The 25,121-nt window shown below is 50.2% G+C and overlaps 2 protein-coding genes across 4 annotated transcripts in view; one reads left to right on the forward strand and one right to left on the reverse strand.

The window, feature by feature from the left end:
- Positions 1 to 3,092, forward strand: part of TOGARAM2 (TOG array regulator of axonemal microtubules 2) — a 48,863-nt gene extending 45,771 nt beyond the window's left edge. For both annotated transcript variants that reach the window (XM_078444830.2, XM_078444831.2), the window contains one exon: positions 2,607 to 3,092. In XM_078444830.2, the coding sequence (XP_078300956.2) occupies positions 2,607 to 2,863 (257 nt within the window). In that variant the 3' untranslated portion in view covers positions 2,864 to 3,092. The remainder of the gene's footprint in view (positions 1 to 2,606) is intronic.
- Positions 3,093 to 11,323: 8,231 nt separating this feature from the next.
- PCARE (photoreceptor cilium actin regulator) lies at positions 11,324 to 21,903 on the reverse strand. Of its 2 annotated transcripts, none has more exons than XM_060651726.3 (2): positions 17,783 to 21,903; positions 11,324 to 12,701 (listed from the first exon to the last, which is right to left on the reverse strand). In XM_060651726.3, exons 1-2 carry the CDS (start codon positions 21,508 to 21,510, stop codon positions 12,518 to 12,520), a joined length of 3,912 nt encoding a protein of 1,303 aa, XP_060507709.3. In that variant the 5' UTR covers positions 21,511 to 21,903; the 3' UTR covers positions 11,324 to 12,517. The 2 variants fall into 2 exon arrangements, with proteins under 2 accessions (XP_060507709.3, XP_060507718.3); XM_060651735.3 differs by having other exon boundaries at positions 11,324 to 12,698; positions 17,783 to 21,902.
- Between the last annotated feature and the right edge of the window lie 3,218 nt (positions 21,904 to 25,121).

A 25,121-nucleotide genomic window follows, 5' to 3' on the forward strand; every position in this document is an offset into this window, starting at 1 on the left:
CCCTTTTCTGTTGCTCAACATCAACATTCTCTGGGTGAAACCCTTACCTGTCCTTGTATGAGTGATATATGGGCCCCGGAGGTGGATGGCTACCTCGCTTTAGATCCTCCATTTAACTGTAAATATTTTCCATCTGTCTCCAAGAGACCTCAAAGCAAGAGTTTCTACGTAGCTCTCCCGTTAAGTTGGGCCCAGCCAGGAACAGAGAAGAAAATTTCAATTGGCACAAGGTGTGGACTAATAATAGCACAGCTTAACAGGAGTAAATCTTTTGCTAATTACTTCAGCTGCCTTTTAAGCTCAAAATTTAGTGGGGTTTTCTTCCCCGTGATGACTCCCAGAAGGGCGATCGCTGCCTCTGCCCGCTTGAGGGCCCACCACCATCAGCCAGGTGACCTCCACCTTCTGTGCCTGGGGAACGTGGGCCTGACTGCAGAAGTGAGCTTCCTGGGCCCCGCTGTGAAGGCCTCGCTGCTGGGAGGGAGAGAGGTCAGGTGTGAGTGCAGCCTGCCAGGGGCCGCGGCCGAGTGACGCGGGGCAGGTTAGGGGCAGGTGAGCCCCTCACCCTTGGGTGGGCACAGGGGAGCCCTACCTGCACCTGGTTCTGGGGATAGCTGTCTCCTCGGTTTGCAGGTGAGATCCCGTGGAGGTTTAAAAAAGACTCTGAATTATACTTGTTCAGTATAACTTGCCTCCCCCGACCTTAGGGCTGCCCCTGTGGCTTTCCTGTTAACTGTGGCCTCCTTCTCAGTCTGTCTCTGGCTTCGAGGGCTGTCTCCAGCTCCCACCTCTCTGCCCCACTTTATGAGGCTGCTCACCCTCAACGTGGCTGGCTTGACTCACTGGGTGCCGTCCTGCCTTGCCTGGGAACGAGGACTGCCTTTCTTTCTGAGGGCTCTATGACCTTGGGGAGCCCCTGAGAGGTCCCACAGTGTGGGGTGCAGGAGCCCTGGGGGTGTGGCCTGAAAGCCAACGTACACGCTCCATGGGAAATGGCATGGCTCAAGTGCCAGGCCGAGCTGAGGGGGCCAGCTCATCCTCTCTGGTCCCCTGTTGTCCGAGGCTTGCTCCGGAGTCAGAGGGGCCCCGTGGGAAATATCCTGGGGGGTCGGATGATGTTAAGCTGGTGAAGGAAGGACAAACTGAGGTTTCACTAAAAATGAAACAAAACACACCAGCCTCTGAACTGAAGAACTCCAGGAGGATGGGGACAGCGGGGAGTGAAGAGCATGAGCTCTGGAGTCGAGGCGGGCTTGGCCTCTGCCCTGCGCCCTTGTTAGCCACGTGTCCTTGGGCAGGTTTCTTGACCCCTGAGTGTTGGCTTCCTCCTCTGCAGGATGGGCTGGTGTCCTGCCTCTTGAGGTGCTGTGAGAACAATGGAGTCATGCTGCAAAGCTCTGACCCCCAGACTCAGGACTGAGGCAGTGTTAGGTTCCTGGATGTGTGTTGGCCCAGGGAACCTTCCAGTTGCTTTGCTCCATAAATAAGTAAAGTGCTTCTCTCGGCACTCAGTGTTTGCCCTCACCAGCCCTTCTCCTCGGCAGGATGACAGGCGGACCGCGCTGTGTAGAGCAAGCATTGTTAGCACCGATGCACTCAGGGTAATGGTGGCCGTGGCTGACGGCTGGAGCAGTGGCTCTGAAGTGACTTGGGGTAGCTCTTGAGGTGGTCTTGACCCCGGCATTTACTCTGACAGAGGGCTTGCTGGCAGGGGTAGCCTGCTTCTTGGATTTCTGGGGATTAAAAAGGGTAGAGAGGCTGGGATAACCCGATTTCAGGGGTTCGTCACTGAATCATGGGTCTGTGCAGAGCTTGATGGTTGAAAAGCACGTTCAGGCCTCCCGGATTACTGCTGGTCTTATTGTGAGGTTTGGTGTCCAGACACTGGGGAGGCCACACTGGGCTTATCTCCTGCTGCCTGTTTCATTTTTCAGAATGCTTCATTTGAGAGAGTGTTGGTTTTCCTCCCTGGTACAAGTTTTTGTTCATGTGAAGTCACATAGGTGGGAATGTGGATTAAAGTAACACTAGTCCTAGCTACTCTTTGTCACCTGCCTACCTACCTGGGCACCTCACGTACATTTATTATCTAAGCTCTAACAATCCTAAGAGTTTGGTTCAGGATGATTATCCTTAGATTAGGGAACAGCCTCAGAACGGTTAGGTGGCTTTCTCAAGTCATACAGCTAGTGAATAGCAGAGGCAGTTTTGCAGTCCGGCCCTGTCTGCCTCTTTCCTCTCCCCTGGGCTGCAGGGACCAGTGACGACTGTCATGGGCTCTGAGCACTTTTGTTTTTACATACTCATTCCTTCATTAAAAAAAAAAAAGTTAAAAATTTTATATTACAACTGATTGGTATAAACATGAATATAAATCAGGCTGGATATCTTCATATTTTTTTTTCTCTGGATTTTAAAGAAATAACATTTCCAGGGCCCCTCCACGTGTCCCGAGCCCTGGGTCGTGTGTCTGATGGACTAGTTGGCCCTTCTGGGCTGCCTGCCCTTTGGGGGATAGAACTGGTGTCCCAAGAGAGGGCAGGGAAACAGAGAGAGAGAGAGAGCAAGCCTGCCTTGAGTAACTCTCCCTCTTTTCTGCCCAACAGTGCTGGTGGCCTCTGTTTACCCCCAGAAGCCCCAGGCCGTAGAGCGTCGGGTCCTTCCGGTCCTCTGGTATTTCCTGAACAACATGACGGGGAACGGTGTCCTGCCTGGGCATGGCGGGAACGTCCGCGTGGCGGTGTGCCGGCTGTTCAGGGGCCTCCAGGAACAGATGGGCTCCCGGCTGCGGCACCTGGCTGCTGGCCAGCCAAAGCAAGTCCTCAAAATGCTCCAGGAACTCTTAGACACAGAATCCCGGTGAGGCAGCCCCAGCCAACGTCACCGACAGAGGGGTGGCATCTGACAGCAAGACAACTGGCAGCTCGTGCCCCTTTCACCTGGGTTACAGACGGATCTGAAATGGGCAGTCATTATTTTTTATCTTACTTGATTTTTATGATGGAACAGTCTCCCGGCCGACTTTCTCTTAGAGTTCCAGATGCACATAGTATATTTTGAAGTAGGAATAAAGGAATTATTTATTTTTCTAAGGCTTTATTATCGTGTGCTTTTTTAACCTCAGGGAATTTTTCAATAACTAGGCTTGTGACAAAGAAAACAAGACAACAGCAAAATCAGCTGCAGATGACATCGAAACGAAGAGATGGGGAGAAAAAGGGTAGCACAGACCCCTGTGCTGCAGACCCTTTTGGCCACGGCCCCCTATCTGTGACAGACTGGACAAGCCCTCCTGAACCCAGAGACCCTGAGTTGGCCATTTAAACCCAGTCCGTTTGTTATAAGCCTGATTTGAGGTGAGTAGGGCAAACATCTCCAGGGTCATCCTGATCCTGTGGGAGGCTTCCTTTTTTTTTTTTCTTTTTTTAAGTTTATTTATTTTGAGAGAGAGAGAGAGAAAGAGTATAAGTGGGGGAGGGGCAGAGAAAGAGGGAAAGAGAGAATCCCAAGCAGGCCCTGCATTGTCAGCACAGAGCCTGATGTGGGGCTCGAACCCATGAACCGTGAGATCATGACCTGAGCCGATATCATCAAGAGTGGGACACTTAACCGACTGAGCCACCCAGGTGCCCCTCTGTGGGAATCTTCTAATCTGTCCAGCTTCTCAAAAGGCAGGGGGAGTTTGACATTTGCGTTACTAAAAGCCTTCTCAGCAAGATGGCATTCTGACTAGTTCTGCAGAGGGTCAGATGATGTTTCCCACTCAAAATACCATAAATGAAAGCACTTGGCCAAGCATAAAGCTACATGATGTGCAGATGTTGTGTGGGAGCTCTGAAATTACATGGGTTCCTCCACCGGGGGCTGGATCGGGAAGCTGGAGGGGCGTGTTGGGTACAGGATGCGCCAGAACACAAGCTGAGAGAAAGTGTTGCCCCCTGAGGGAGCAGCCAGGGAAATGGGGTCCTGCAGGAAGAGAGGGACGTCTGGGGCTGGGGCCCTAGATGCAGTGAGAGTGGCTTTGCCTTGCCTGGGGCCACTGGCAGGTTGGCAATACTGTGACCAGGAGGAATTAGAGCTCAGGTCATTATCTCAAACACACGTATAAGGTGTGAGCTGAAGGGGCAGCGTCCCATCCCAGCCAAGGAACCCAGCCAGACCCACAGCAACACTCTGGGCAGATCCAGATGGCTGAGGCCCTGAGGCCCCAGCCTCCTGCCTGCAAGTTTTCTGGCAGGCCCCAGAGGTGGACCCCGTCCAGTGTCACCCACCTCAAGGCATAATATCGGTTCTACATCACGGTTCCAAGCCTCTCCCGAGGGGAATGGCCCAGAGCTGGCTGGGCAGCCCTGAATCAACTCACTTATATATTTCCATGTTCATGGGTATCCCTGAGAAAGCCACTTTTTCATCTTGCCTGTGTGGCCAGATACAGCAAGGCCGGCTCCTACCCCCCAATGCTCTAGGGTGAGGTTGGGTATGGTACAATCATCCCGGGACTCGCTTTTAATATGTGGCTTAAGTGTGACTTTAAGTAATTCTAGCCCCAGCAGGAGCTGCTTCTCGCTAATTGTGACCCCAGCAGGGGCTTCCCAGCAGCCACTTCCCTGGCTGATTCTGACTGAAGCAGGTTAAAGGCTTGCTGGACAGGGAGTCATGAAAGATGCCCAAGAGGCTGATTTTTAAACATTTTAAAGTTTTACACAATTTAATTAATTGTGTTTGCTTGGAGTCTGAGCAGACTCTTTGGGTTTGGTCGGGAGACTGACATTTTCTGCTTGCCAAGATCCTAGAACCTGTAGGAGCCCAAGGATGTAGAGTCTGGCAGGGACTTTGAAGGCGGAAATTAAGCTCAAAGGCATCATCCTCTCTTCCCGCTTCGAGGTCCTGTTTTCCAAGGACGTCTTCAAAATGGAAGCCTCCCATTCCCTGTGCTCTGTATCCACCCTCCTGGGTGGAGAGTTTGAAATAACTGAGAACCACTGAAAAGCAACAAATAACTGCAAGGTTCTATTTTCCTCCACTCAATTTTAACTTTAGATCGAGTCTCTGGGCAGCTGGGCTCTGTGGGCAATGCCCCTGACCCAACCCCACTGGGGACGGCCTGGGTGATTCTCTCAGGGCCTTACGAAATTTCAGCCTCCAAAGGTTTCCCACATCATTACTCCTTACAATTTTTTAAATTTCATTTAAAAAATAATTTTTTTAATGTCTATCTTTGAGAGAGAGAGAGAGGCAGTGGGGAGGGGCAGAGAGAGAGAGGGAGACACAGAACCTGAAGCAGGCTCCAGGCTCTGAGCTGTCAGCACAGAGCCTGACTTGGGGCTTGAACTCACGAGCCACAGGATTATGACCTGAGCTGAAGTTGGATGCTCAACCAACTGAGCCACCCAGGCACCCCTCCCACATCATTACTTTTAAAACAGGGAAGACAGCATATTAGCCTCGGTCTGTCGGGAGTGCATGCGGGAAGGAGGCCCTAATGGATGGTCAGTGGTGGGAAATGAAGATTGAGAGCCACCCCATTCTTTGCTTGGCTGTGTGTGCAGCCAGGAGCCCTACCTCCTGAAGATGTGCTTGGGGTGGGAATATAGCTTCTAGTTATGCAGAGGCCCCTGTCTCCCTCCAGTGTAAGAATTAAGGACTAGACTTGACTTGTATCTGCTTAGGACTTTCTGGGACTTTAGGAAAAGCTGCCTACAGGCCCTGCTTCTCATCTTGTTTTCTCTTCCCTGATTGATGTCGGGATCCCACCGCTAGGGATTTTGATTCACTTGGTATGGGGTGGGGCCCAGGGCACGGTCTTTTCTTTCTTTTTCTCCCCTTCGGCTTTATTAGGATTTAATGGACATATAACATTGTGTGAGTTTAAGGTGTACAATGTGTTGATTCGATACATTTATACATTGCAAAGTGATTACCACCATAGCCTTACCTAACACTTCCATCCCATGGCATAACTACTGTTTCTTTTTTGTGTTGAGATGTATTCTCTTAGCAGCATTCAAGTATATGATACAGAATAAGTAGCTATAATCACCATGCTGTTCATTAGGTCCGGAGAATTTGTTAATCTTACAACTAGAAGTTTGTATGCTTTGATTACCGGCCCCCCCCCCCCCCCCCCCCCCGGCCGCAACCACGTCTTCCTGTGGAGCAGCAGGGCTGGAGAAGCAGTGCCTAAGTGCCTGCTCCCAGCCTGGCTCAGTCCCTCCAGCGAGGACAGCATTGCTCACCAGGTGGGTGTTTCTGAGTCTGGGACCAGTAGGGGTTCCAGTTTGGTCCTTACCATTACTGGGGCTTATTCAGGGAAGTGTTATGTCTCCTCTGTGTCTTGTCACCTGGTGTTTCGGTGAAGAAGGCTGTAACATTTGAAGGTTTTGTGTTGTTTTAATCACAGCTTTATAATTACCTCTCTGTGGGTTGACAGCTGTTATTAGCATCACCTTGGGCTCTCCTTGAGAATCTTGACATCCAGAAAGTGATCCACACCTCTGAGGCTGGTGTCAGAAGCCATTAACTAAACAATAGCTTTAAAAAGTCTCCAGGTTTTGTAAACACAGCCAATCCTGTCCCCCTTCCAAAGGAGGAAAACAAAAAAAGCTAGATAAATAATTTTCATGGAGGCAATTTGTTTCCCAGGGTCTGTATTTTCCTTTCTGTCTCATCCATTGGTTTTTGCTACTTTGGGGCACTGGCAATAAAGTAGAAGTGCCTTCTGTTCCCTTTGGGGGGTTTCACCTGGAAGCCCACTTATGGGGGGGGGGTTCACAGCAACAGGGAATGAAGATTTAAAAAAAATTTTTTTTGAAAATGACTTCTCTTTTTTTTCTAAATGCCAGGGCAGTGGTGGGGAGGGACAGGGAGCTGTTGAGGTACGTAGAGGGGACTATTATTTTCTAAAATTCTCTTGGAAATTTTGTTTTGAATTTCTATCCAAGCTAGTTTAAGAGGTATGGCTAAAATTACAGCTGGCCTTTGGCTGGATATGAAAAATAATTTCCTCTTTGTAAATGCTGGAGAAAACTGGGAATTTCTGCCAAAGAAGGTTGTGGCATCTTTTAGAATAATCTAAATCCTGCTGGCAGTAGGTATTAGAACCAAGGCTGAGCAGGGGCTGAGGAATGTGTCACTAGCTGGCAGGGTGTCTTAGGAACAAATATTTGATATCCCTCAGCCTTTTTTTTTTTTTTTTTTTTTCATTTGTAAAAGGTGTTGAAAAAAAAGACTGGCTTTGTTCATCTCAGAGGATTTTTGAAAAATCTAGTAAAACAATGTAGATAATTGTGTTTTGAAAATGTAGAGTGTTAGGGACAAAGAAAAGGTATAATTATTATCAACTGTAGCCTCAGCCCAGTAAAACCTGCTGTTCAGGTGGGAAGCCATTCCCACCATCTGACTGACAGATCACCCACCACTCAGCATGGGAATAAATGGGAGATTCTGAAGCTCAATTTTTTTTTTTTCCATTTGGAATATTTGATATTTGTAGCCATGTTTGCCAGTAAAATGTTTTAAAGACTTTTCACTTTGGGAGACACGGAACGCTACAGAGAAGAACGTCCGTTCTAGCTGCATTTAACTTGGCCGGTTTTAACTTTCTCCGAGAATCAAAGCGCAGATCTGGAAGGGGCGGGCGTGTACTTTCTTTTCTTAATCAGAATCTCCCGGTGTGGGGGTGGCAGAGGTGAACATTACCAGCACCCGGGGTGGAGGGACTGTCAGCTCAGTTCTTCCAGATGGCTCAGAAAGATGGTTTAGAAGTCTTGTCGATGGCAGGGTAAGGAGGCTGGCAATGTCATGGTGGCTTTGCAGATGAAGAAACGGATCCCTAGAAGCCCGGTCACAGGGCTGTGGGATAGAGGCATTGAGTCTCAGGCTCCTGTGTCCCAATTCCAACCATCAGGAGTAGGACCAACTCTGGCTCCCCAGGGTGACTGTCGCATTCACCACACCCCTCCTTTCTCCTCTGGTCACCTTGTTTCTTTGATTCATCCCATCTCAGGTCTCAGACCCACCAGGTTTGCCTTGGGCCTTACCTGACTCTCCCTGGTGCTGCCATTCCAGCCAAAACAGATTGGTGGCTTGTGTGCAAGACTTCAAGCGTATCTGGGATTCAGCATTCAGAACCCTGGCTCCTAGATGGCTCGAATTCTGTGGTCACAGGGCCCACAGATTATACGGGAAGTTACTCTCTGAAGCCCACGAGAGTCATCCAGCCAGCAGTGTCCAGGGTCCCCCATAAAATTGAATTAGATGGCTGAGTGAATTAACCGTTTGCTCCACTGCGTGTGCAATGCATCTTTAATTACATTTCATAAAAATGTCGGGATGGATTGATGGAACTTTCTTTAAACTTCAGGTAGGCACTGGGAGTAAACCACAGTGCAGTAAAACTTGTTCTGTTAATATAGGCCCAGAACACATTTACTTTATGGCAGTTCAACAGAGGCTTTGATGTGGGGCTACTTAAAAATATATTACCTTTGCAAGGCTTTCCTTTGGAAGATACAGTGGGTCTTGGCAGCCTATAAGCTGTCAACCAAATGATCAATTGACATACATGTTCACACTTATAAGTCACTGCACCAGCTCTCCTGATACATGCAAAACGCTGGTTTATTGTAGAAGAAAGCGTGCATTTCTCAAAATCCTTTCATTCGTGGTGTAGGGTTGATGAGACAAGTCTTGTCAAACAAGCTTTTCACAATGCAAGAGAAGTCTCTTTGGTCTGTCTGCCCTGCATTTTCTATCCACATGGATTATTTCAGGTTCTGAACTGGGTGTATGATGTGAGGAAAGAGATAGATGCTGCTTATACAACTGCACAGATCCAGGCTGTGGAGGGAAAGTTCTATTTCCTCTTGAAGATTGTATTTATACTTGCAAGAAGCTATCACTGTTCTGCCAGAGTATATATCTCCTTTTTTTTTTTTTTTTTTTTTTTTTCTCAATGAATCCTTTTGATGGAACCGGAAAATTGTGTTTTTCCCCTGGGGCAGAACCATATGCTATGTTACTAACATGTTAGATACAGAGCTGAAGCATCTTCCTCTCTGCAGCTCTGGGGTCTCCATGAGTGTTGAGGATGGCTGGACACCCTGGAAAAGACTTGGTCCAAATAAGAACACGGGTATAATATGTGCCTCTTAAACTGTTATCTTCTTTGGTGGCAGCCTCTCTTGTCTTTATATCCAAAATTTCTTCTTTGTTTCTAACTTTGGGAAGAAAAACTGCAGACTCATGAGTCCTTAATGGTTGGGTCTATTGGCTTAATTAAAAAATATTTTTTTTTATTATGTTTCTTTATTTTTGAGAGGCAGAGACAGAGCGCGAGTGGGAGAGGGGCAGAGAGAGAGGGAGACACAGAATGCGAAGCAGGCTCCAGGCTCTGAGCTGTCAGCACAGAGCCCAACGCGGGGCTCGAACTCACGAACTGTGAGATCATGACCTAAGCCAAAGCTGGATGCTCAACCGACTGAGCCACCCAGGTGCCCCTATTGGCTTAATTGTTTTAAAGAGACAAAACAAAACAGACCCTGCTCTCCCTTCTCCTTTGAGGACAAGAAGTGGATTGGGCTCAGCAAGGACGAGGTTCTTGGGTGGAGGTGAGAGTGACCCATCTGAGAAGTTGTGGGATTGGGCTTGTCCCTCATGGCCACCAGCAGTGTGCTTTCTAAGGCAGAACCGTAGATGTCGGTTTGAGTAAAGGCCCGGTCTCGAGGAGGGTTGAAACTGAGCTGAAGCCACATAAGTTGCCTGTTGTGGTAGATTTAATTTCTTTTGTACAATGTCTAATTCACCTATAATTTGGGCTAAGTCTGGTGGTTGGGATGGTAGCCAAAAAACCACCTCTGTGACCCATCTGCTCCTGTGCTGGCTCTGCACTGCTTCACCTTTGACCTTTATTGCCTCCCAGCCGCTTCGCATTGACAACCCCTCCCCTTACCACAGGGAAAGCTGACTTGGGATTCTTGAAGCCTTTGGGTCCTGGGCCAACACAATGGTCTAATGCTACCTGGGCCTGGAGGCCTCTCACTACATCACGTATAGGGATATGTGACAGGAGCCTGGCATTGTCCTGGTACAAGCAGGTGCTCGGTAAATGTGGAGGGATGAAGAGGAGTCCTGAACTGCTCCAGGGCTGACAGCAGGAATCCTAGAAGCCCAGTACTCCTCCATTGCTGCCTCCACATAGGAAGGGTGAGTGTCAGCTGCTGCTTGGGGGAGGGGGCAGCCTCTCTCAGAGAGCCTCCTGCCAGGCACACTCGTGGAGGTTCATTCCAGACCTTTCTACCAGCCACCCACACCTAGCTTTCATTGCTGCAGCTGGGTGCACTTGGCCCCCACCTACAGACTCAAACGAACCCAAACCTCTAAGAGGCAGCCCTTTAAGAGAGAGCTTGGCCTTACTTCCTCCTCCTGTGGATGTGACTCCCACTTCCTGTCCTGGTTCCAGGAACTAGACTTTTTATTGGCTCTGTGATTACACTCCTACATTGTATCACAATTTCATTGATGGGGTCCCTGTCCAGTCTCCCTTCGTTTCGGTTTCTGCTGTGTTTCTTCAGCCCCCTGGAAGCCTGCCCCTCAACCCCAGCCCAGGGCAGGGTGCGCTTTCTGACGGTCCCTCCCTGAAGCTGTTTACCAGTGAGCTGCATCTCCCGCCCAGCTTGCTTCCCCTGCGCTCAGGCCGGTGCCCAGCCTACCCAGGGCCCACACCCTCGTCCCCCCTGCGCCTGGCCTGCCCAGGTAAGGAGACTGGCCAACTCTGTAGCAGGGAAGTTTCTTAAACCTGGCTGCTCTCACACACTTACGCTCCCTCCCATTTCCTGTGGCCCACGCGGTTCCCCAGGTCCACCCACCCACTCACCCTGCACGTAGCCCTGCCCACAACCAGCCCTGCCCCTGCCTGAGCTCTGCTCTGACAGCACAGATACCCAGCAGGCGTGAGCATCCAGCTGGGTGTGCACAGGCATTTCCCAATAGAGGGGTGGGTTGTGGCCCCTCTTGGTGGTTTAATCAACTAATCCTTGGGTGCCTTTGAAGAGATTATCCTCATCACCCCTATTTTAATAACTGGACAAGTCAAGATGAATTCGTTTACTTAGAGTCACGGCCTGTCCCTAGGGGAGGTAGCTGTAGCCCCAGGGCCCAGTTTAACACGTTCTTGAGTCATGATCTATTTCAACAAGAAAGGACTTGAAGTCTATAATTTTCCCAAACTTAAAAAATCGGCTTTGCAGCGGATCTGGAGGATTGCCCCTTAGCTGTACCCCGTGGGCGAGAATTCTTGTCTTTAGACAACCCACTGAGCCTGCACTGAATCACCCAATTATGGCAAATTCTTTTCTAAATAGAAAGCCCTCTACAGCCACCGATGGAAAAATTCCAGATCTGCAGCAGATATCTAGCGCATGGGCAGAGGCAGGGTTTTGGCCTGACCAGTCGTTCTTCGTTTCCATCTCGGATCCAGCAGAAGTTGTGCAGATGATTTGCAGATGAACAACGTTGGCCAAGAAGCCCCTGGGGGAGACTGGCGTGCGTGCGCGAGCGTGCGTGTGTGCACCCTCTGGAACCCCAGCCCCTTTGGGGCACAGAGAACAGGCTGTGTGTTTGCAAGGCTTGGTTGCACCCACCCAGCTTGAGAGGCATGTGGATGCGTAGGGCAGAGCATGTGAGACACACCTCTGAGACACAATCTGAGGCCGCTCAGCTCAAGTGGGCTGGGAGCTTTGTGTTGAGGGCTTTGGGTCTGTGCTTGGGAGGGAGGAGAGAAGGGTGTGTGTCTTAATTCCACCTTGGTCTTCCTATCTCTGAAGAAATCGGTTTCCAAACAAAGCCCTCAGTGGTGACTCAAATGCTGTGTCAAATGCTGTGCCACTGTTTAATCTTTAAAAAAACAAACAAACACCCAAACTTTCCAACCCTTTGTACAACTAGACATGCTTTGGGCAGATGGAGTAATGAAATAGTCATGGGCAATGAAATGGAACAAAAAGCAAAGAGATTCTGCTGCCAGGCACACCTGTTTGATTTTTGCTGTATTCTCTTCCTAGCTGTGTGACCTCAGGCAAGACACCGTGGGGGTGGGGCTGGAGGGGCGCTTTGGTTTTCTTTATCTGCAAATAGGGAGAATGCTATCTGCTTCCTTCTTTGTTGTGAGGATTAATTGATTCCATGAAACTAACCCAGGTAAGACCCCCGGCCCATCGAGCGTGCGATAAATACATTTCCCCCCTGAGTTAAGGCAGTACTTGAAGGATTGAAGAGTGTCTTTGTGGGGGTCTAAAGTTATAGTTAACTTTTGAGCCCCAAGGCAAACCAGAATCTGGGACTGAAAGTGGCGAATGTTTAGAATTTAGCAGACCCTCTGGGCAGTGTACTTTCCAGATCTTTCTAGGACACCTCAATAGGAGTTTGGTTGGTCCACCATCTATGGGACAGTCTGCTGCTTGGCTGTCACCCATCTCCTTCTGGGATGACTGGCATCAGTGTGACCCTGTTGGTTGGCCTGTCAGGCTACTTCCTTCTCTTGAGGCTTGTCCTGGGCGCGGCTGGCTCTGGCCTCCCGCTGCAGCCCGTGGCCCAACACGCAGAGCTCTGGGGGAGATGCATCCAAGCCAGAACCCTTTAGTTCCGGGGCACAGGGGCTGCTCCATGGCTCAGTGTCCTTTTTGGGGCTCTCCTCACTGCTGCTGCTGGGAAAAAGGACAAATGTAGATCAAGAACTCCTCTGTTGTTCCTTCTGCAACCTGCCCCCCCCCCCCCCCCCCCCGCCGCCTCAATCCCTATTCTGCCTCTCTCTGTCCTTCTGTCTCTCTCTCCCACAGGCCTGTGGCCCCTTGTTGTCAGACCTCTGCCCTCCTGCATCAGGTTTGCCTGGCTGGTGCTGTCCTGTGTGTGCCTGCTGTGGTCGGGCACCGTGGGAACCCAGCCCCTGGTGTCTGTGCTGACAGGTTGAGTCCTGTTCTTCTTCTGATGCCCAGGATCCTGCTGCTCTGAACAAAGCAGCTCCCTCGGGAACTCTGGGAGCTGGGCCTTTATTTTGTTTTTGTTTTTAAAGCACTTCTTGTTTAATAAAGGGTTAGGCTTAGCTCGTTGAATTGAAAACAACGCCAACAATAACAGCAAAAAAAAAAAAAAAAAAAGAAAAAACCAAAAAACTCACCACACCCTGCTTCACTCAGCTGCCACCCTTTTCCTGAATGGAGTAAAATGGAAAGTGCTTGGCGCAGGCCTGGCATCTGGCTAGAATAGAGCTTTCCAGCCACTGAATGACACAGTGACAGGGGGTCTGGGTGGAGAGGGACAGCCAGTGTGCACTGGGAGTGCAGAATGGAGAATGATCACCAGCATGGAGCAACCTTGGGCTGGAAAGGGGACTGGCTCAGGGGCACCTGGGAGGCTCAGTCGGTTAAGCGTCTGACTTCAGCTCAGGTCATGATCTCATGGTTCGTGAGTTTAAGCCCCGCGTCCGGCTCTGTGCTGACAGCTCAAAGCCTGGAGTCTGCTTTGGATTCTGTGCCTCCCTCTCTCTCTGCCTCTCCCCTGCTCACAGTCTGTCTGTCTCCCTCCCTCAAAAATAAATAAACATGAAACAATTTTTTTTTTTTTAAAGAAAGGGGACCAGCTCGGAAAGTTGCACTGGCTGTGTGCTGGCGGGCTAACCTTGTAGTTACTGCTTGGAGGTTGGAGTCTGGCTGTTTGGGTTGAGTTCCTGCACTTACTAGCAGTGTGCCCTGTAGCATATTAATCTCTCTGATTCCCAGTTCTCTTCTTTGTAAAATGGAGATAATAATAGCACCCATCTCATAGGGCACTCAAAGGTATCAGTACTGGATAAAGTGTGATATAGTCATAGCACATTAACCAGCACATGGTAAGTGCTCAATAAATGGCCAGCTGTCATTCTGGTGCTGCCACTTTGTAGCATGAACAAGAAGTCTTACCTGGAAGGGATACTAGGGACCACCCTGTCATATGACAGGTAGGCACCTGAGGACCAAAGTCTCTCAATCAGTCACCTCAGGTTCAGGATTGGACCCAGCTCCTCACATGCACAGACCAGAAGGTCTTTCTCTCTGCCCGTGACAGCAGGTTCTTGACTCTTCCGGGAGCTTCATTACACAGCATGTTTAGCTTTATGTGTTTAGGCTTACATGAGATGTCAAACCAGTGGAGGGCAAGTCTGAGTTTGGATCCTAATGGGATCAAGGTGGCAGGAATGTGGGGTGGGGTGGAGTGGGCGCTAAGATTGGCACCAATGTGATTTTTAGGCAGTGAGGGTCTCACTGTGTTCTGCAGAGCCAACCGCATCCAGGTTGGCCTCTGGCCCCATGACCGGTCCCTGCCTGACCAAGTGTGATTTTGTGTGCAGGACCAGCTCCCATCTTACTGACTTCTCCCGGTGCCTCTTCTGGAGCAGGGGAAGCCAGATGTAGGATGCACTTCATCCATGACCCTTTGCTGCTCCCCAATGGGGTAGCTGGCAGGAATGGGAGGGGCTTGCCCGGAGATAGGCTGTGGCGGGTAGTGTCGGTGGAGGTGACAAATGACTTTGTCCTAGAACTGCGTCTTCCCCAACCCCAGCCAGGTTCCACATCTGTGTGAGGCTCAGGCTAGGAGGCAGATTTTCCTGGTTGCCACAACATAGCTGTGGTTCTCCCTGGTCCCAGGACAGCTGGGGAGGCAGGCTGCCCAGCCACTGCCCCGCTGATCAGTTGGTAGGTAGCCTGATCCAGGAAATAGGGTCGGGGGGTTTAAGTTGCAGAGAGCCCCTGCCGGGGATGGTCCAGTCCAAGCAGAGACGAAAAGCACTGCATTTAGGGGAGAAAGCCTGGACCCTTCTTGAACGCTCACAATGCCCCAGCAGGCTAGGACCTAGAGACGGCACCCCCACCAGGAGATTCAAAACATAAATAACTGTTGGAGCTCAGTAACGGAGCTTCCTGGGTAAGCCTCCAAGGACTGTTCCCAACCCCCTGGGCCCCAAGATTGGGAGGATAAACATCATCATTTTTTCTATAAGAGGGGCTTGTGCCCGGCCTGGATGACGAGAAGCAGGTCAATGCCGGATGCAGGCCAGTTTATCCTGCACGCCTGCCTCTGCTGCAAGACGTGTGGGGTGTGGTGCATCCCTGCCAGTCCCTGCTTGCGGAAACAGCCCGTCCTGAGTCTTTCAGGCTCTCTGGGGCTGGCTTGTTGGCTAGTTGCGTGATCTTGGGAAATTATGCCTAGTTCCTCGGTATGGTTTCCCATATGCAGGACGGCAGGAACAAAGGCAGCGGCAGAGGGTGAAACCACTCAGTGCTTTTATAGCTGGAGTACTTCTCCTCCCAGATGCCAACTTGACAGGGACGGAGGTGTGGAGGGACTGGGGAATGAGCATTTTCCCATCACATCCACCATGTGCTCATAGGCTCACAGTTTGGAGGGGCTGAGAGGTGTGGTCTTAGCAGGAGGCAGGGGAAGGAGTGTGAGCCATTATTGTGACCTTCCACGCGACCTTGGGAAGGTGCCTGTTCACGGATCCTCCTTTCTTTCAAGCTGCAAGCACTTCTCTCCGCCCTCACCACCCCATCTCCCCAAGTATTGAGATTCAGGACATAAAACAACCTTTTAGCCTGCCCTATTCCGAGGAGAAGCCTGAGAGAAGGGCATTATTTTCTTCTTGAACAATTTTATGTTACTTTAGTATTGCTCCTGCTGTTTTAAAATGTTAGTGTTTTTAATTAATGCCATTTTATTGTCCCTGTTCTCTCAAGCTCTTCTCCTGAAGGGCACAGTTTTAGAAATGTAATATCTGAATAAGTGGCTAGAGTGAGGAGTGATGCATTAACATTTATAGAGGTTCTTAGATGAAAAGCACCGTGCTGTAGGAAGCTCATTTTAGATTTAAGAAAAGAGCAGTATTACATTAAGATTCTTGCAAAAATAATCAATATTTCATTTCTTTCAAGTGGCTGGGGAAGTTTATATAACTATAATAATGCACAACTTTCCCTAGATAACATCTTTATTTAAAATTGACTGCCGAGGACTTTGTAAAAAATTACCATTCATGCCTCAACAGATTGTGAAGTCTGTAACGCGCATCACTCTGGCAGAAATACACTGCTGATTGACGCAGTGGTGGGCGTTTTGAAGATAGAAAGGACCGTGCTGGTTGAGCTTCGTCCGATCTGATATCAAGACACATTGATAAGAGTTCTTCTCTGATAGGTCTCAGATAGACAGATTTCTTCCCATGCCACATTCTGGAAAAGATGCATGTCCCCATGCACTCCGTCCACTTGGGCATATGTGTCTTTCCTTCTGTGTGCAGGTAGTGGTGCAGTGTGACTCATGGCCCGTCGCAGCCTCGTGCCCAGGCCTGCCCACATGGCCGGGCCAATGACATGCAAGCCAGCTGCCCTCACCGGAAAAGCACACATGAACTCAGTCTGCTGAGGGTAGAGATGGCAGTCCTTCCACCCGGTTCTGGTACTCAGCACCCATGAAGAGTCTTGCTCTCACCCCACACACCTCTGAACGGGGAGGTAGAGGTGAGGCTAGAACAGAGGAGAAGTGGAGGCAGGCTTTTGGGGGCGTGGGGAAGCCAAACATTTCTATCGCACACATCCAGGACGAGCCATCTCAAGGCATGTCCCCTGGGTGTCTCTGAGACAGTTTTGAGGGGGGAATCTCTGAGGTCAAAACTATTTTCATAATAATATCAAGACATTATTTGCCTTTTCCACTCATTCTTCCGTGAATGTAGAGTGGAGTTTTCCAGTCTACATGACGTGTCATATCACACCAGATGGACTGCAGGAGCAGATTTGAGAATTCCACCATCTTTCTGTGAGGCCAGACATGAAGGGATTTGCAAAAATATAAGACAATGCCACCCTTTTTGCTCAAAAACATTTTTTTTGTAGAAAATATACCTACTTTTTATGTTAATATATAATGGGGTCATTTAAAAATGGATTCATAAACATTTTAAACATTTCTCAATTTTAATTTATAATACAGTAAAAAGCGATAGATACGACCCACCTACATGAAGGTTCTTTTGGGGTCTCTCTAATTCTTAAGAGTTTAAAGGGGTCCCAGGACAAGGAAGTTTGAGGGCCTCCCGCATAGATATTGGTCTGCTTTAGTAAACTATAAACTACAGTAATGAGGACACTGGTTCCAGACAGGGTGACAGTGTTTCAATGGAGGGTGTAGGGGCATAGGAAGTCACTTCATCTACGTTTCCCTAAGTGCAAAATAAAGGGGGTGTGTATGTGCTTGGATTAATGTGATTACTTGAATTTTTTTTTGTTAAATGTTTTTTAATGTTTATTATTTATTTTTGAGACAGAGACAGAGCATGAGCAGAGGAGGGTTAGAGAGAGAGAGAGAGAGAGAGAGAGAGAGAGAATATCTGAGGCAGACGCCAGGCTCTGAACTGGACGTGGGGCCCAAACCCATGAACCGTGAGATCATGACCTGAACCGAAGTCGGACGCTTAACCAACTGAGCCACCCAGCCACCCCTAAGCTGTATTTTTCACACAGCAGAACTTCTTTCAATTAAAATCTTTCTTGGGAACTTGAAATGAGTGACAGATGAAGGCACAGCTGCTCGAGGAAGGGGTGGGTGGCAGGAGGCTGGATATCCCCCAGCCCCTTTTTCCAACTTGGAGCCTCTTCCCTTGGAGCACAGTTGGAAAACTACTGACCCAGATGATCCCGAAGACCCAAGGCTCTACTCTAATTACCGCAGGGCCAGGGCCCACGACCTTCCTTACCTGCTCCTGCTGAGTGGGGATTCACAAGCGTTGCTGGTGGCACCGGGGACAGGCAGCGGGAGGCGGAGACCTGGCCGGCGGTCAGAAGCTGTCCTCCTGACGAAAGGCTGAGGGTTGAGGGCACACAGGGCCATGCCCCGCTGTGAGCCTGCCCTCGGCCGTGGCCCTGAGCTGCTCCTCCAGCATCCTGCGGGGGTCCCACGAGGGCCCCCGGCTTCAGGTGGCAGCGATGGTGGGGTGAGCGGGTGGGCGGTCGAAAGTGGCAGTGCAGCTTCAAACAGAGAGGAGGTGGCTGGACAGAATATAGAACACGTGTTCCCAGACACTTTGGCTGTGGCTGCCCGATTGTTCTCAGAACCTCTTGTTTCCTGTCCCTCAGTAGGGGACACTGGGGGGGATGGGGAGGCGCCAGAGGAAGGGGAACTTGCTTCTGTGTGCTGGGTGGGGGGGCTGGAGGCCTTGTGACGTGTGGGTGGGCTCGCGGGGGGAGGGCTGGGCGGCTTGTGCTGCCGTGTTGCTGGGGAAGCTCCTTTCTTTGTTGTTGGGGGGCTTAGCACCTTGGGGCTCACCGGAGGGCTGACAGGTGGGCTGGAGGAGCCATGCACAGAAGGAGCACTTGGCCGGGCAGGTCTGTGAGAGGAGGGCTGCCTCCTGACTGCTCGGGGTGTCCAGTATCCTCTTGAGGGAGAGGCCTTCCTGACCAGCAGGGCGCTTCTCTCCTGGCTCGGTCTTGGGGCCTCAGGAGAATGTGGCCCCCGTGTTGGCCTGGCCAGGCTGGGTCCCAAGGTCCTGTTGTGCCCAGATGTGTGGCTGCAGTGGTGCCAGGGGATGGCCTTCTGGGGATGCTTGGACAGGCTGGCAGCCTTGTCTGCAGGTGCCTGACTCGGAGCCCCACTGCCCTCCACCTCTGGGTTTCTGCTGGTTGCTGGCAGGTGATTAAGGTCCCAGGTGAGCTTTTTGGTGCTGTAGCCACTCTTGCTGCCCCCTGGCCCTGTGCTGTGGGGCCTGGTGGGGGCAGTCGTGCTCCTGCTGGGTAGCAGGTCAGTGGGGCTCATGGAGGCTCTTAGCTTTGGGGAAGCCCACGTTCTCCGGGCAGGGTCAGCCCCTCCCGGCCCTGGCACATGGGTCTCCTTGGAGGAGCTCCCTGCTGGCTTGCTGCTTTCTGGGGGCTCCAGAGAGGTGAAGGATTTGTCCATCAGGACTTCCAGAGGCGGTGGAGGGAGATGCTCTGGGTCCTCCTCTGTTTCACAGTTGAAATTGAGATCCTCACTCTTGGATGGTTCTGCTGTGAGCACAGGGGGAAAAATAGGTGGGGGCCTCCAGTCTGGCCCCACCTGGAGGGGGTCTCTGCTTGCTGCTGGAGAAATTTGTGGCTTTGGATACAAAGGGGCAAGCCCCCTGTAAATGGGAAATCTGGGAGGCATGATGGGGACCCCCCATTTCCTGAGGCAGGGGTTTGGCCCAGAGGCCTTGGAATCCCCCAGTGTTCTCAGACTCTTAGTGGGACTGAAAGTTTCAATGAGTTTCTTGACCGATGTTCTGGTGGGGCAGCCCCTGACATTCCAGTCCATGGCTCCTGGAGCCTCACTGGCCCTCTCATCCGACGCAATGGCCACCGGAAGCCCCTCAGCTCTCCGCCGCCAGGGCTGTTCACTCTCAGGGCGGGGACCGCATTTCTGCAAGATGCTTTTGTCCTGACTTGGCAAAATGCTGAAGTTCTTGGTGAGAGAGGCCTTCAGCTTGCTGATGGTGTTGCTCGGGGTGACCCTGCAGTTGTCGGGCCTCAGAGCCACTGCTCTGGGCTGCGGGACCTGCCCCGCGCTCTGCCCCTGCTGTCGTGCGCCCAGGGCGTAAAATGCCTCCAGCCTCTGGCTGAGGTCTCTCTGGACCCTCCGCAGCTCCTGGAGGGTGGGGTCCTCAGCCTGGCTCTTCAGACAGCCCTCTGACTGGGACCTCCTCTGCCTCACAGGGGCCCTCCTGCTGCCACTGGCTGTGCTGGGTCTTGGTGGGACCGCCGTCCTCCTGTCCTCCTCCTCAGGCCAGTCCTGGGGCCCCGAGGGCACAGGGACAAACTTGATCCTTTCGCTGATTGCTTCCTTCATCTTCAGAATCATTTCCTGGGCTTGGGGGCTCCTAAGCCTCCTGGGGTGTGGCTGAAACAGGCTTTCCGGGCTACCAGGTGAAGACCGTGGCCTTGGCTGGGAAGAATTTTCCCGCCATGCACAGGGACTCATGCTGCTCGCTTGGTCTTCCTCCTCCTCTGGGCTACTGTCCTCACCTTCACTGAGGGAAGACGTGCCCATCAACCTGGGGCCTTTAGAAAAACGTGCTTCCCTTGAGATCCCAATCCCAAGGGAGTCACACCAAGTGCTTTTGGCCATCCCCAGGGAGCTGGAGGTAGTGTTTCTTGGGCCCGTGCTGGAGGGGCATTGGCCACCGGCCCCACCCTGTGCCTCTGGCTGAACCTTCGCCGTAGGAGGTCTCGAAAGCGGGCAGTCCTGGGGTCGGTCTGAACCCATCTGGAAAGGACTTTGCTGCCAGGTGTGTCCCGAGAGCCTGGCTTCTGCTGTGGCTGGAAACGCCGGTTTCCATTCCGAGGGCTCTGGCACTGAGTCCCAGCTGGCTTGCTTGCCCAGCTTGTCGGCCAGCTGCACAGACTCATTGTCAGCACCGATGCCACTGTCCTCGGAGCACAAGGGCAGACCCTGCATCCCAGGGTCGCTGTGGCCACTCACCAAGCTCTCCAGTTGCCCCAGAGCCCGCAGGAGACATTCATCCACACCCCTCTTTGTGCTCAGCTTCTTTCCCACGTGGCTCGCGGTGGCATGGAGGTAACCACTGGAGCTCTCCAGGAAGCTGCCGGTGAGTGAGGCCACCATGCCCCTGAGCACCAGCAGCTTGCTGACTGTGTGCTGCAGAAGCTGTGGTAGGAGGTCCGGCTGCTCTTGGGGCTCTCCTTTCCTCAACGGCCACGCCAGATCCTCCCTAACTTCTTGGAGGAGCACTTCTCCATCCTTGGAGATCTCCCCCAAGAGCCGGTTGACCTCATCAAAGCACAGCAGCAGGAAGCTGACCATGGGCTGGAGCAGCTCTTGGGTCTGGGTGGCCTGATGGGTGATGCACAGAATTGCTTCATATTTGGAGAGGCTGGAGTGGAGGTAGGTATAGGCATGCTGGTGCGCTTTCACCAGGGGCTCGGGGAAGTCCACTTTGCCCTCAGGCTCATGAGCAGGAATGCTGTTTTGGCAGCAACGGCCCTGTTGGCCACATGTGTGGCATCTCAGCATCCTTTCCTGGGTGTTACTTTCTTCACTGGCTTCCCCAGAGGAGGCTGCCCCTGGTGACCCGTGGGAGCTCTGTGTCTTGGACGGAATGTCCTTAGCCGTGCGGCTTTGTGATTTGCCCAGGTGGGATTGGGAGGTTTTGGCTTTGGGGGGCAGTCCTTCCATATCTTTCCCTTTGCCTGCAGTGGGATCTCTTGGGAGCTGACAAAGACCTTCAGCCGAGATTTGGGTCTGGGAACTTGGCTGCTCCTGTGCCAGCCTCTGTCCCTGGGACAAGCCTCCCCCAGAGTCATAGCAGGTGGAGGTGGGAAGCAGCGAAGGAGTAGAGCATCTTTCACTGCCCCCCTGACGTCCCGGCAAAATTGCTTTGGGCTTTTTAAAAAACTGGATGCCACTCTTAGCGACGCTATTAACAAGGTCATTGTGGGAAGGTGTGCACCCCATGATTTCAGCTTGTAGTCATCTCCCCGCCCCCCCAACACTCTTCACAGTTTGCAGAGAATCAAATTTGAAATAGGAGGAACAAAAGCGAGGCTTACTAATCTGTCCGGGCAATTTCCAGGCCAGAATCCTCTGAAGTCCATGGTGCCGGGTCCTTGGAATCAGTTTTCTTTAGTCCCTTGGCCCCACCATGAAGAGGTGGTGGTGCCTGTTGTCTTGTTGTTCTAATCTTGAACCCTCTGCTGTTAGTGAGCAACAGGGCAATTCTGAAGGACCCCAGTCTCAGGGATTATGGGCCTGCTTCAGCCCCGGTCCTGACAGATGTGCATGGCAAGTGGAACTTTAAGCCTATTAGGTTAATCATGCCCTAGCCAGTCAGCACTCCCAGTGTGTTCTAATATAGAACTTCTCAGCATTTGCTATCTTGGGAAGCGGATTATTTTTGCACGTGCTTATGCTTTTAATTCTGTTCAGACGCCTGCCATATGAAACCTAGAGAAATGAGCCATAATTGCAAAAAGCTCTGGAAGAGACAACATTTGTGGAAGAGAAGGGAGGGCTCGCCAGCTACAGATCCTGGCAGAGAAGTGACCTTCACAGTTTAATAAGGGCAAGGCAGCCGAGTGTGCTCCATCCAGCCTGCTATTATCAAGGAGACCCCAAAACACACAATAGACAGTAATTGAGGCAATACATTGTTGTTCGTGTGGCTTATAAAAATACCACGGCTCTAGTGCTAGAGAACTTCTCTAAATAAGACAGTGAATAAAGAAGGCAAGGTGGCTTTCCTTTACACTGGAAAAGTGAATCTGATAGCAGGGAAGAAGGCTTCCCCGATTTGGAGGGGAAAGCAGAGAAACGCGCTGCCATATAGAGCTCAAGGCTGGTCCCCGTGGAGCAGAGGGGCTCCAGGAGTAATGTTGTCAAAGAAAGAGGCTTTTAATTAAATCTTTCTCATAGGAAAATGAGCCAGCCCTGGGCAGTGGGGAGCGATTTGGTCATTAGGAGTAGAACATAAGGGAAAAGTATCTTTTCCTTTTTAAGCACAGCTTCTAGGCAGTCTTAATATGGAGCTCTTGTCCATAGTGAAGGGTAGCAGCCGCCCATCTTAAAACTCCTCTTGAACTTTTTAAAACCGTCAGTAGTCTAGAGCAAGTAGAGAGGCTTGAGGCTTGGGTTTAAATCCTGCTCCTTTCAGCTGGGGAAGCTTCCAAACTTAATTAACTTCCTTGAGACAGAGATCATCTTTGGAATGGGGATGATGGTACCTACTTTGTGGAGGTGTTGTAGGCATTAAGTCAGTTAATGCTTTATAAGTGCTTGGTGCAGCGCCTGGCCAGTGGTAAATTAGAAAGACAGAGAGAAAGAGGTAAAGAAAGAAAGAAAGAGAGAAAGAAAGAGAAGGAAGGAAGGAAGAAAATGAGGGAAGGAAAGAAAGAAAAAGAAAGAAAGAAAGAAAGAAAGAAAGAAAGAAAGAAAGAAAGAAAAGAACAAGGATTCCTTACTCCTTTTCCCCTGGCATCTTACCCACTTATGAAAATAAAAGTCATAAGAAAATTCATTAATTTGTCCAGGACCAAGTCCCAATCCTTTCCTGAATCATCTGGAAATAACTGCCTACTGGTAGGCTTCTGGCCCCCACATCTGGGTTTTTGGCTATTCTGTGTGTGCAGAATGGCCTTTTGCTCAGCACACTGCCACCTCAGGATTTTCCCAAGGCCTCATTGTGTCGTTTCCCTGCTCTTAAATGCACAATTCCCACCATCTGCAGTAGGAAGAGGGCCTTTTATTTAACCATTTCTCATTTCTGGACATTTTGCTGGTGGCCAATTTTGTATTTTCCTAATAGAGAAAAAAAAGATGGCATTGAGCATGTCCTACAGTTGCTGAGATTGGAGTTGATATTCTGGCTTTACAGTTTTCATTTTTTCTTACAGAGTCCCATACAGCCAGTGAAAACACTACCGTGGGTGTCAGGATGCTTTCAGAACCAGAAGGCACATGTAAACACCTCCTGTGCCGTGAGCATGCTGGAAACTGACTACCGGGGCTACTGGCGGAGCCTGAGCCTGTCACGGCCCTGGGCCCCAGGGTGCGTAATTAATAAAGTTATCTGATCTGTTTGTTTGCTGCAGAACTCAAGGGAAACACAAAGCTGTGACTCAGTGCCTGGGGGCGAGCTGTGTTAGGCATCAAGAAGTTGTTTCATTTGTCACAGCACTGGGCTGGCTCAGTAAACAAGTATGCCATGTGGGAAAATTCTTCTTTCTTCCATTTAACAGAGTGGAAAGCTCATCTGAAGGGTTCTTCGTGTACATTCTTCATTCTTCTCCTCTCGGGATTTGGATCCCTGGTCAAATCATCTTTATGAAAACCTTTGATCTAAGTGGCTAAAATTATTTCCAAACCAATGACCAAAATAAAAGTATTTGCCTGCAGGGTCAGCTGTCAGATAGCTCTGTACCTTGTAGAATGGTTTTCTTGACTATTCCAAATAATTGAAGAAGTTCTTTATTCATTGCCACTCATTTTTCATTAAGACTAATTTTGTTTTTCTTTCTTTTCAATTGCGTTTGCTTTAAATGAAAAAAAAAATTACTTTGGATACTGTTGAGTAATTTGAGTAGAAATGTAAGATGACCCACCTACTCTGGAAAATTGTTTCACAGTTAAACATATACCCGCTTTATGACCCATAAATTCCACTCCTAAGAATTTACCCAGGAGTATTGGATGCATAGGTCCTCAAAAGGGACCAGTACAAGAATATTCCTATTAGCTTTACTCATAATAACCTCAAGTTGGAAATAATCCAAAAATCTGTCAATAGAGAAATAAATAAATTGGGCATAATTGTACAATGGAGTCCTTCCCAGCCATAAAAGGAACAACCTATTGAAACATGTAACAATATAACTTTAAAAATTATTATGCTGAGTGAAAGAAGCCAGACATAAAGGAGTATATGCAGCATGGTTCTGTTTATATAAAGTTCAATAACATGCAAAGCAATGTAATCAATCAATCCCTGGCAGAACAACTATACTTTTCAGCGACATCTCTTTACCATGGAAGGGGAGCCCCAATTTTTGGTGGCCAAGGAGTCTCTTCAGCCACACCTATGTTTCCAAATGAGGAAACAGAGGCTGAAAAAGTTTAGATAATTTGTTCAATCCCTATAATTAGCATATAGCTGATGTGGGATTTGGACCCTGGTCTCTCTGGTTCCAAAGCCGGTGTTATTCCTACTACATTTTTTTGGATGAGATATCTGCATTTCAAGCTCCACTTGGGATTGGTGGTTCATCTCATGTTGGACTTTTCAGTCATATGCTCAGATTCTGGCCCCCAGGAGGAGGCTTGCAGGAGTCGACAACAGGTAACTTCAGATTTACTCTGTGGCCCAAAGAAGTCCTCCAGACTGCCCTTCCAAACCTTCTCTGTCTCTGACTATTCCTTTGGATTGATGACTTGGCTGGATGGTCACTGATTTTAATTTTGTCCCTGGGTGGGGACTTTCAGATAACCCCTACCTCTAAATTCTAGATCCCGCAGGAAATCCCATGTTCCACCACCTCTGAACTCTGCCCAGACTCCGGGTCTCTGTCCCTCAG

This window comes from Panthera onca, chromosome A3 (assembly GCF_046562875.1).
Source record: "Panthera onca isolate mPanOnc1 chromosome A3, mPanOnc1 haplotype 2, whole genome shotgun sequence".
Lineage (NCBI taxonomy): Eukaryota > Metazoa > Chordata > Mammalia > Carnivora > Felidae > Panthera > Panthera onca.

Bases quoted from the DNA above. Each gene is read 5' to 3' on its own strand.
- PCARE (XM_060651726.3), bottom strand. From the start codon at position 21,510: ATGGGGTGCACACCTTCCCACAATGACCTTGTTAATAGCGTCGCTAAG. The intron at 12,702-17,782 runs GTAAGGAAGGTC...CCTTTTTCCCAG, and splicing joins TCCCCACTCAGCAGGAGCAG to CAGCAGCAGTGAGGAGAGCC.